We start from the raw sequence: 12,643 nt of genomic DNA on the forward strand, positions 1-12,643 counted from the left end.
GAGTCACATTAGAGTTATGTGGTAATTGAATGTTTGCATTGGTGTGAGTGTGATGTGTGTATGAGATATGGCAATTGAATTTGGTGATATTTGGATACATAACTTGGTAAATTATGTGATTATGTGATAATTGTAGTTATGTGTATTTTTGGGAATATGATATTGGGTTTGAATATTATACTCCTTGAGTTTTGTGTGTGCTTGAAACATGTGAAATAAATGTTAGTTAATATTATTTACATGGTTATATGAAGTGTGATGAATTCCTTTGATTATTGATTTAATCATTATGCTTGATTATACTTCTTCATAATGATTTGAATTCTCACCCTTTCTGTTTGAATGTTACCTTTACATGGGTATCGCGCAGATACTCAGGAGTAGTATCGCTGATGTAAGTGAACAGTAGCACTCAAGGTTAGTTGGAGAGCTTCGGTGCTATGTTTTAGAGACTAAGTAGTGAGTCAATGCTCTGGTCATGTAACACTGGGTAGATTAGTAGTATTGAATACATGTCTTATTTGGATATGGTTTTATTTGATCTTGAAGAGATTATTGAGAGATGATCATGGTATGGGACATGGATCATTTTATGAAATGCATGGATATTCGTCATTTTCCGCTGCGAACGCATATTCTTGAATATTCATGATAATTGAAATGTGTTATGTTAAATGACCAGGTGTATTGTATATGAATGATGTTTGGTTTTTGAAAGCTTTTAGTTTTTGAAAACGTCGATGTGACGCCCTTTTGTTTATATGCGTGCTTATTTACTCTGATTATATGCTAAGTAATTTGGGGTAGAAAAAGGGGTGTTACACCACGCGCTTAAGTGATTTTGGCATATTATAAGATATGGGCCACATACACTTGAGTGGGCTTTTTAGCTTGCAACCCACACAAGTGGTTCTATAAATAGAACCCTTGTGTAGAAGCACTTTAGCAGTTGCAATTCCGTTTCTCTCTCTCTCTCTCTCACTCAAAGCCTTCATCCGTAGCAGCTAGCACTAAGATTGAAGGAATCCGTTCGTGTGGACTGAGTAGAGGCGTTGTCATCGTTCGACGTTCGTGATCGCTCCGTAGATCTGCATCAAAGGTTACAATCGCCACAAGAGGTAACGATTATATCACTGATCATGCCCATTCGTAAGGATCACTAAAGGAGAAATTTTAAATTCCGCTGCATTTTGGATCGCTTTTCTCCTTCAGCTTCACATGCTGTAGCTCTATATAAGACACCTTTGTACCTAGTTTTCGACATCCGGAGATAGAGGCGAAGCGCTGTCGATTTAGTTTGTATACAAATTATATTTTCAAGTGATAATCACTCGATTGAGCGATTACCACGCACTAGTTTTAGGATTTGTATGTACTCTTGGATCAACAATCTTGTCGTTTAAATTGAAGTTATTCCAATTCCGTTTTACTTCCAGTCTCGCATTTATTTTCCTGCATTTACAGGTTTTTTATTATAGTGTTTTATTATTATTATTATTATTGATATCACATTCTAAGTTAAAATTAATACGATTTGTCACGAGAGTGAGAATCAATTAAGGTTCGAGCTGGCACTGGGAGAACGTGGGGGTCGAACCAGATAGTAGGAACGGGGCATCAATCCTAAAGAGGACGAGAGCGTTTTAGGCATCGATTAGGACTTTCTCAGTTTTCAAAATACGTTTCTTAATTAAAATGGGCGAGCGAGAGAAAAATCTCATGGTTAGGAAGTGTGACTTTATTTAATAGCGCGAGGGTGTGAGGTTTAGTCTTTAAACTTATATGTCCTACTAAACACAATTTAATCGTAAGTCTGAGTTAATCTGTTGCAGAGTCCTTGAGGTGCGCAGAATCCATATTCCGGTCTCTCTCTTTATTATCACATTCTCTAAGTTAACTTTAGTTTCAGTTTTTATTCGTTTAATCAAAGAAATCATTCGCCTTAGCTTTACATATCATCGATAGATAACATTAGTTTGGTTATTAGTCCATGTGAGTTCGATATCTTTTAAAATTACGCGATAGACTGTGCGCTTGCAGATAGTAATCCGACAGACTTATATAGTCGCGCGATCAAGGTTCAACCTTCATTTTGAGAGAAGAAGAAATTATGGACTTTTGTTCCTAAATTACCCATTATATAGATTCCTTACCAAGACCCAAAAGACTAAATTGCCATTCACTAAATTGCCATTCCTTACCTGTCACTAATATAATAATTTCTAAAGTCTTCATTATTCTTGTCTAAACATGGAGTTTTATTCAATTAATGAAAAATGACTAAAATGTTCTTATGGTAAAATGACTATTTTTCCCACTTTTCTTTTATAGATTCTATTAGTTGATGAATGAGCGGATTCTAATCAATAGTCTAGGCCGAGATATTTTACTCTTTATTTTTTCAATATTTAAAATGAATATATATATATATATATATATATATATATATATATATATATATATATATATATATATATATATATATATATATATATAAATATATATATATATTTCAAATGTGAAATTGATAGGGTCCAAACACAGTTCTATCATAGTAATATAGAAAATTTGTCGTTTGACCGTAAACTTATATATGATTACCAAAATTTTCTTTTCTTGACAGTTATCCTCTAATTTTTACTATGTAGAATGTTTCTTCTTGAAGGGATTTGTTTCAACTTGCTATATCTCCAAAAAAAAAACTGTAACACAAAAAAAACATAAATATTGAAAATAAATCGAGGAAAACATCCAAAAATATCAACGAAATTAAGTCCTTTAAAACAAATAAAAATACTGCTTATCAGAAATTTTGACAAGCATAACAATTAAATCAAACTAAAAAAAAGATAAAAAGAAATTAAATGAAAAGTCTTTATTTTTTAAATGGTTAGGTAACCTAGGAGAGACTTCTAATTGAAAAGTAAATATGAGAAACTTGTAAAACTATGTAAACACCAAATGAAAAATAGAAAAAAAAACTCTAAATAGATAAATAAAAACTTATAAAAGACTCAACATTAATATACTAATTTTAATACAGTCCAAAGTAGAAAATGTCCAAAGCAATGAGTTTCCATAACACAGAAAACCAAACTCCTATGAGAATGTATTAAATATGAGTAGTATGGATAATAATCCCATATTGATTGAAAGGATGGAGACTTGAACATTTATAAGAAAGTCTCACAATATTCAATGTTCCTTAATGAAAAAATTCCTCCAACAACTTTAATTTTTATTTAGAGAAAATGTTAAACGTGCAACAATAATGTTTTAAACATATGTAGCGAGAAAATAAAAATAATTAATTTTATTATGAATTGATATGCCAAAAATGTCATTATATATTACGAGATCTTAAATACACTGAAATAACATGGAAGTTGAAACAATCAATACACTAAATAGGTTTGAAATTATTTTTAAATGAGTTAAAAAAGTTAAATAGTTGAATAAAGAAGAAAATACAAACATAAATCAAGTTAATATATAAATTATTAATACAATATAATACTGCTACAACGTCGTTGCCCACAATATCTATAGTAATAGGATTACAAATTATACTAATTTTGCTCCTTTGTTACGCAAGGCAACCGTTGACCATATGAACACCTAACCCAACACATATATATATATATATATATATATATATATTTGTATTATAAAAATTGAGATATTTGATTTGATATATAAATATATGGATCAAATACATCAATTTTTAAAACATGTCCTATAAAAAATATTGGAAAAATTATTTTAAGAATAATAATTTTTAATTTTATTATTAATAAAATATGAATTTATTATTATACATTGTTTAATAAAATATTGTATACTATTAACATATTATATTATTTTTAAATATGATTTTAGATATAATTATAATAAAAATATATTGGATAATATAAGAATTGTGGTTGATTGGCAATATATAATAATTTACATAAGTTTATACATAAATATAAATTAAATTTATGGAAAACTACCTACAAATTTCTAAATGGAATCTAGTGAAAACCCAAATGTTTTTAGACTTTAAAAAAGATAACTAAGAAAACAAAATAATTCCAAGTGGTTCTCATTCAAAGGCTACGTGCAATGCATGGCCACGTTTGAACTCTTCAAAGTCAAGGTCATCGTTTTGCATATGTGAGACTATACCAACCCAACCTTATTACTAGAGCCATGTGATATTTTTAACAGGATATTCCATCAAGACTAATATAATCGAAAAAAAATATAGATTAGTCTTTTAGAGTTTATTAAAAATATGTCTCTAAAGAAAACAAATGTATTTAAGTTGACATACAAATCTTTCTATTTTTATTTCAATTTTTAATGCGAAAGGAGAATTAAACTTCAAATTCATTTTAAATTATATAAAGGAGTTTGAAATTTAGCAACCATAATTAAACAAGCCAAAACAATTACCAAACCAAACATATTACAATGTCTTTTGAATTCAACAACCTTCACTTCATCTTGGTTCCTCTCTTTGCTCAAGGCCACATGATCCCAATGATAGACATGGCAAGAATCCTAGCAGAACAAAAAGTGACAGTCACTTTACTCACAACACCTCAAAACACTTCAAGATTTCACAAATCAATCCATAGATCAACAAACTCAGGCCTTCCAATTCACCTCCTTGAACTCCCATTTCCATCTCAACAAGCTCAACTTCCATTATCCTGCGAGAATCTCGACACTCTCCCATCAAGAAACCTACTCAGAAACTTCTACACTGCACTTCACATGCTTCAAGAGCCTCTAGAAAACTACATCACCAACCATTCTTTCCCACCAAGTTGCATTATATCTGACAAATGCATCTCTTGGACATCCTCAACGGCAAAAAAGTTCAACGTTCCAAGACTTGTTTTCCACGGCATGTCTTGTTTCTCGTTACTCGCCTCATACAATATCAAACTACACAATGCTCATCATTCTGTCGATTCCGACACCGACCCTTTCGTGATCCCTGGAGTAATGCCTCAAAGGATTGAGATAACAAGAGCTCAGCTTCCCGGAACGTTTGTTTCTCTTCCTGATCTTGATGACTATAGAGACAAAATGCATGAAGCTGAGATCTCTTCACATGGAGTTGTTGTAAATAGTTTTGAGGAGTTAGAACAAGGTTGTGCTCAAGAGTATGAGAAAGTCATGAACAAAAGAGTTTGGTGCATAGGTCCAGTTTCTTTATGCAATAAAGAGAGTTTGGATAAGTTTCAGAGAGGAAACAAATCTTGTATTGAAGAGAAACAATGCTTGGAATGGCTTAACCTAATGGAAACAAGGTCAGTTATTTATGCATGTCTTGGTAGTTTATGTAGACTTGTTACATCACAATTAATAGAGATTGGTTTAGGTTTAGAATCATCAAATAGGCCATTTATTTGGGTGGTGAAAACCAATTATGAGAATTATTTAGAGCTAGAAAATTGGTTAAAAAGTGAAAATTTTGAGGAAAGGGTTAAAGGAAAAGGACTTTTGATTAAAGGATGGGCACCACAAATTTTGATACTTTCTCATCCTTCCATTGGAGGATTCTTAACCCATTGTGGATGGAATTCAACAATAGAAAGTGTGTGTTTTGGGTTGCCAATGATAACATGGCCTTTATTTGCTGAACAATTTGTGAATGAGAAGTTTATTGTTGAAGTTCTAAAGATTGGAGTTGGGGTTGGTGTTGAGGTTCCAGTGAGGTTTGGTGATGAAAAGAAAGCTGGGGTGTTGGTGAAGAAATGTAGAGTTGTTGAAGTTATAGAGATGTGTATGGGAGGAGGTGTAGAAGGAGAAAAGAGGAGGTGTAGAGCAAAAGAGCTTGGAAATATGGCTATAAAGGCTTTAGATGTGGATGAAGGTTCTTCTCACTTCAATATTTCATGTTTAATTCAAGATATTATAGATTATCATTCTACTAAAAACTACTAGAGTTTTTTTTAGTGATCAACTTTGTTTTTCTTTTTCTTTTTCTTTTTATATTGATGAGATGAATACCCAATCAATATGAATCTTGAACAATTAGAAAGCTATATCACTTGGCTACAACATTTATGCTTGTCTTGAAGTTTAATTTGTCTGCCTTCTATGTCAAATTTAAGGATCAATCCAAGCTTTCTATCTTGTATTTTCTTTCGAACCTTTTCCTAGTATTTTGATCATTTTTTGAGTTGTATTCATACAATCTATTTGGTTTTTATACTCTCAAAAGGATATTTCAATTATTCACAACTTTCATGTTTAATTCTAAATTATATTTTGTTCATCTTCAATGCTTAAATAAGTGATCAACTGCTTAAATAAGTGATCAACTTGAGGTTTATCTGCTGGATTATATTTAAGCTTGAGCCTTAATTAGCATAAATCAATTGATCAATGACAAATTTAGTAATTTATTTTTGGGTTTTTCTGTCGCTAACTAAACGAAAAAGATTAATCTGATACATTTTAAATAGTTGAGAGACTAATATAATACTTTTTAAAGTTAAAAGACCAAAATAAACTATCAGATTAAAATAAATGACAAAAAAGGTTTTAAGCCTATTTTAACTATAACTTAAGTTACACCACTATTTTTTTTAGTTGAGTTGAACAACAATGATCTTTAATTTTTTTTTATAATAACAATCATATATGAAAACAATTTTATTCTCTAATGTGTGATACATGCTTAAAAAATTATTTGAAATACTTAAAGGGATTAGATCTCTGATAAATGCTCGAAGGAGTGTCCTTCTCTCTAGAGTTAAAGTTTGAATCCCTCGTGAGCTAACAATTATTGTAGTAGGTGGTCAGTCCATACAAATTTTCTCTTTCTGTGACTTTAACTGGACACATATTTTTTCTTTCCCTGAATTTAATTGGACACATATTTGATCGAAGATGGGATTAGCAAGACTAACTCAATCAATTTGAATACATTATTTTAATTTTAAAAAATGAGTCTAAATTAAAGAAAAAAATTAATCATTAAAAATAACACACAAAAAATACATATATATTAACTAAACGAAGCATTAACACTACTACAGAAAATCCATTTCACAACGGTTAGAAAAAGGATATCATCACGGTTGACTAACCGTTGTGAGGTATGGTGTGATTGTAAGTATGTTATTTTTCACCACGAGTGTGTGACCGTTGTGATAAACTAGGTAGCGCGCTACCTATCACAACGGTTATAGTAAATAACCGTTGTGCAATATATAAAGGTCACGAGTTCGATTCTCAAAGATTGTATGCTATATAATATTTGGCGCACTACCTATCACCACGGTCTTCTTAATCAACCGTGGTGAAATACTTGGTTTTTTTATAATTTTATTTTATTTTTTTATATATTACAAACCTGTACTTTTTATTTGTATTTTATACATATATTACAAACCTAAATATTTTTTACATCAAAGTCAAAAATATTATTTACAAAGATATAGTTACAATTTTCATTTATTACAAACATCAAAGTCAAAATAATATATTTACAAACATCAAAACCAAAGTCATATATTAGCACTTTCAAGTAGCACATTGAAAATAAACGTCCAACGTCTACGGATGTCTTTTAAATCATCGGGGGAGAAAGGTATTTTGTCGTTAAATGTCTACATAAAAAAGTGAAGAAAATTGAATATCACATGATTTGAAATATAATATAAAACTTAAACATTAATATGTTATTATAAACATTTTATGAGATAATATATATACCTGATCCCAAAAATCAACAATGTCGGCAGAGACAACATTTAACACGTGTTTCATTACATAATACTCACACTCGTATCCCTCTTCTTGTCTCCTTATCTACAAATTTAAACATTTCATGAATATATAATCACACATGTATGTAACTATATATATAAATGAATGTCATAAGTAATCCACTTACTTTGGACATACAAAATGTAAGATTTTTTTCTAGAATTGATCATAATACAGTGTCGTCGCTCCACAACTCGATATATTGAAAATGATTTAAAAATATTACACGCTAAATTAATTACAAAGTCAAAGAAAATATTACTAAAAATAGTTATCATATTCGTCCGAAGAGATATCATGATCAACTGAAAAAGTTCACTAAATGAACACAGACATATATAATTAGTATTTGGTAAGACATGGAAACTAACTATAATAGAGAAACCACAATTTTAAAATTACTCACGCATGTAGAAATGGTGCTAAGTAACAGTATATTCTCCCATCTAACAATGATGTTATGTATGTTTCAATCTTTTTTTGAATATTACTTGTAAATCAAATACTAACTGGATCCAAGAACCCATAAATATCTGATTTATTTAACTATATACAAACACGATGAATGTAACTAAATGTTTACACAAAATTCAAAAAATAAGTGAGGAATTAGTTCTATACAAAACGATGAATGTACCATAATGAGATATTTAATTATATACTTACGTGCACCAAACCTAACTTATCCCTACGTCTATCCATTGTTTTTCAATGACCAAATCCTTTATATCATTAGGATCGACATGGAAACACTCTAACTCTCGATCATGTTCAAGATCAAGAGGAATTAGATATTTCTTATCCATAACATGACATAACAATTTGGTTATTGATTCTTCATAAGGAGTCAATAAATTATTATGGATCTCATTATCGATGGGGACAGCTGAACAACTTCCTTTTGTGCGTGCACCATGTATAATAATTCTTTCAAGAAATGATCATCACTATCTTGATGTGTACATTGTTGGGAGGTTCCACTGATTCTCTACATCATAAAAATAACAGGAACACAAAACAGAATCAACACAATATTATCATACATTTCAGATATCACAATATCCTCACATACCGCATATAACTCTTTCATTTTTCCAGGTCTTTCCTTCAATTTTCTCAATCCTTTGCTAACGCGTCTTCAAATTATTTCTTTTGTCTTTCCAACTTCTTCTCAAACTCTTCAATCGTTTCTTTTTACGCCTGTCTGGTGCTTTTTCTTGATGTACCATAGAATAATCTCAGGTTGATGCTATCTCCAACACCACAGACACGCCAACCATGCTCATTTGTTCTGATTGCTATTATTAATATACCATGTCGTTGCTCTGGAACAAAAGGACCTTCACAGGCCAACAAAACTAACGAATCCTACACAACATATTAAGATATATATATATATATATATATTTAATTACCAAAGCGATTTAAATAATACATAACATATGCACAACAAGTCATACTTATAATTTTCTCATCACCTACAATTGAGGCATCTGAAGTGTACTCTCTATTTGGTCTTTGTTGAGCCCTCTTCCACTTCTCATATCGTGATGATGGAAATGGATTGTGATTACGACCCATGAAGTCATCATCTCCCATTTGTTGTTTTTTTCATTAATCATTGTTTTCTCAAGTTTCTTGTAACCTCCACGAGACAATCTATGGGGGTACTAACTAGGAAATCCTCAGAACTACGAGACTTCACAAACATTTTCCAAACCTTCTTGTCAAGAAAATTATATCTCATCCACAAATGCTCAAGATTAGGCTTAGGATCCCTTATTTTGTCACGCGTGAGCTGTAACTTAAAGCCCCTCCAACACATACTAGCATAAGTGATCCACTTTTTTTTCAACTTATCATCTTTGGAAAACTCAAATGTCAACTAGAGTTACATCAATAAGTACGTATTAATAATTATAAAAATTAATATTGAATCAATGAAAATTAAAATTAATACGAATATGTTTATCCATATTCTCTCTTTCACATCCTCCGGTGCTTCTTTTCAATCATTTATCAATATGTTGACTTTGCTACGTCCAATGAACGCAATATAACTCTTAAAAGGTGAATAATAAGGAAAATCAACTATCGAATATATGACATTAAACTTGATAGACAATTTGTTACCCGAGTTATGGTCTTTTGTTAATTTAGCCATCATTGTGCCACCTCTTTATTTCATTTTCTATTTTCCGTCTATAGTTTGAGAATCATTTGTACGAGTTTCATTTGTACAAGTTTTGTTGATACTAGATGAAGAAGAGATCATTTATCTTCAAAAACAACAATACAAGATTAATCAAATCTCTTAACCAAACAAATACGATCATACACATTCAACAACAACAACATAAACAACAACATATAACATTCAAGAACAACAACAACCAAAAACATAAACAACAAACTCTTTTCATACATATGACCATGAATACAAATATATCTAATACACATTCAAGAAATAACAACAACAACAACAACATTAGGGGTCCTAAGCAAGTAAACAAGTCTATATAGATTTTGGAACATCAAACCATCAAATTTGTTTACATATAGATGCCAAGGTGTGGAACTCTTTTCATACAATCGATCAACATATAACCATGAATACAATAACAACATATGGACATATTTTGTTTTGGTGGACATGTAAACCATTAACAACATAAAAATCCAAGAACAAAAACAACCAAAAACATTCAAAATAAACATGAACAACAACAACATATAACCAAAAACATTCAAGAACAACAACGTGTAACCATGAACAACAACAACCATAAACATACAATCGGTCAACATATAACCATGAATAACAATAACATAAACATTCAAGAACAAAAACAACCAAAAACATTCAAAATTAACAACATAAACATAAAACATTCAACATAAACACATAAACATAAACGTTAACAAAAAATGGCAACTGATGCATGGGGAAAAGTGTATGTACCGGAAACGTGATGAATAAGTAAAAAAGCTAAATAAATTTTGTTGAGTCAAGAACGATGAATTTGGTGGCGTCTTCCTCCTCGACGGTATGTAATCCAAGTACGATGAAGTTGGTTTAATGATTAAGATGAAGATGATGTTGGTTGAAAAAGGGTTTGTTTCGTTAATGAATGATGAAGATGAAGTTGGTTGTAAAGGGTTTGTTTCGTTAATGAATGATGAAGATGATATTGATTGAAAATGGATTGTTTCGTTTCTCAGTGCTGAATGTTAGGGTTGAAAATGATTTCGCTAATGGAAATAAAAAAATGGCAACTGAAGAGGTATGATAGTTGTGCTTATTCTAAGTGAATAAGTCATTCCACCACGGTCATCTTAACCAACAACGGTGATATATGGTTTACTTAATAAAATTTAATGAAACAACGCCAGATTTTAAGCATTTACATTTTTTTAAATGAAAAGTATATCACAACAATTGGGGTAAACAACCGTAGTGATATCACTTTTATTTTTTATTTAAAAATAAATCAAAACAAAAGGCGCAACTAAAATATTGAAGAAATCACAAATTTGTTGGTGCTGAGATTCAAACTCATGAAAGGTTACAGATATCACAACGGTTGATCTAAATAACCGTGGTAATATGTTAATAATTTTTAATTAAAAAAACATTTGTGTCTGAGTTTAGAGATGTCAACACGGTCCTTCAAAGAACCGTGGTAACTTGGGCATTGCTGTATGTAGTTTTTGTAGTAGTGCAAAAAACTCAAATTTATTATTTAAAATGTTAATAACATTTCATACCAAAAAAAAACATATTTAAATTTAAAAATACTAGCAACTTAAACAATATAAAAACTAAGTATGCAACGAAACCCCCAAATTCAGATAAAAAATGTTATTTTCATACCAAATTTTGACACCTACACCGTATGTCAATGAATTACATATTAAAAAAATACATTTTTTCTCTTCTTCCTAAATAATTTTGGTTAATGGTGTGTAAAAACTTGGTTAATACAACATATAGTTTGGTTAATATGTGAGGTGACATTAAAAAATAGTAGTGTAATAAGTTGGTTATTATAGTTTATAATTTGGTTATTGAGTGTTCTGACATTGAAAAATAAGTCTTACATGGTACATCAACTTTTGTAATGTTACGTATACAATTGGTTAATACATATCCTAACTTGGTTAATAAGTTTTTAATCATAAAAAAAAAATTAAATAGTAAAATAAAGTTAATGCGTTATTAATCATAAAAAAAATCTTAAATAGTAAAATAAAGTTGGTTAATAGAATGTAAAGATTGATTAATATATTTTATAATTTAATGTCAGAAAATGATTAATATTATGTGTTTTATTGGTTAATGAAGTAGTGAAAACGATTACTAAATTATAAGTATAATAAGTGGTTAATAACATACATTTTTGTGGTTGATGAAATGATAAAGTTGGCTAATGACACAATCTTATATTTGTGTTACATAATAAATTTTAAAATATTTTATTTTGTAAATAACATTTTTTTTTAAATTGTAAAAAAAAAACATTATTCATAAATATGATGAACAATGCATGGTAAGTGTAGCGGTAAATTTTTTGAGATTGAGTTATCTATTAGCTTAATTCACAAAGTAAGAGTCGCCACTGCGCTTTTATTGTTTCCAAAGAAAAAGGAAAAAAGTACGAACAAAACCCGAAGAAGTTTTACGATAAAAACTAATAAAAAGAGAACAAGGATCCGGGAGTTAGTTATGCAAAGGGAAGATATTAGCACCCTAAACATTCATGGTACTCTATGGGAACCTCTTTGAAAATGTGTACATTTTAGTTTGAAAAAGGTGTTGTTTGCAAAAGATTGAAGAGATGGGAAAAGAAATATTTTTTATGATTTATGT

The 12,643-nt window shown here is 30.1% G+C and overlaps 1 protein-coding gene across 1 annotated transcript; it reads left to right on the top strand.

Annotated features, from left to right (window-relative positions):
* The first annotated feature begins 4,365 nt into the window (after positions 1-4,365).
* On the top strand, positions 4,366-6,046 carry LOC127121471 (UDP-glycosyltransferase 73D1-like). The gene has a single exon (XM_051051961.1). It carries the CDS (start codon positions 4,456-4,458, stop codon positions 5,938-5,940), a length of 1,485 nt encoding a protein of 494 aa, XP_050907918.1. The 5' UTR covers positions 4,366-4,455; the 3' UTR covers positions 5,941-6,046.
* The last annotated feature ends 6,597 nt before the right edge of the window (positions 6,047-12,643 follow it).

This window comes from Lathyrus oleraceus, chromosome 2, assembly GCF_024323335.1.
Source record: "Lathyrus oleraceus cultivar Zhongwan6 chromosome 2, CAAS_Psat_ZW6_1.0, whole genome shotgun sequence".
Lineage (NCBI taxonomy): Eukaryota > Viridiplantae > Streptophyta > Magnoliopsida > Fabales > Fabaceae > Lathyrus > Lathyrus oleraceus.

What these genes read in the sequence shown, in the direction of transcription:
- LOC127121471 (XM_051051961.1), top strand. Translation starts at nt 4,456, where the DNA reads ATGTCTTTTGAATTCAACAACCTTCACTTCATCTTGGTTCCTCTCTTT.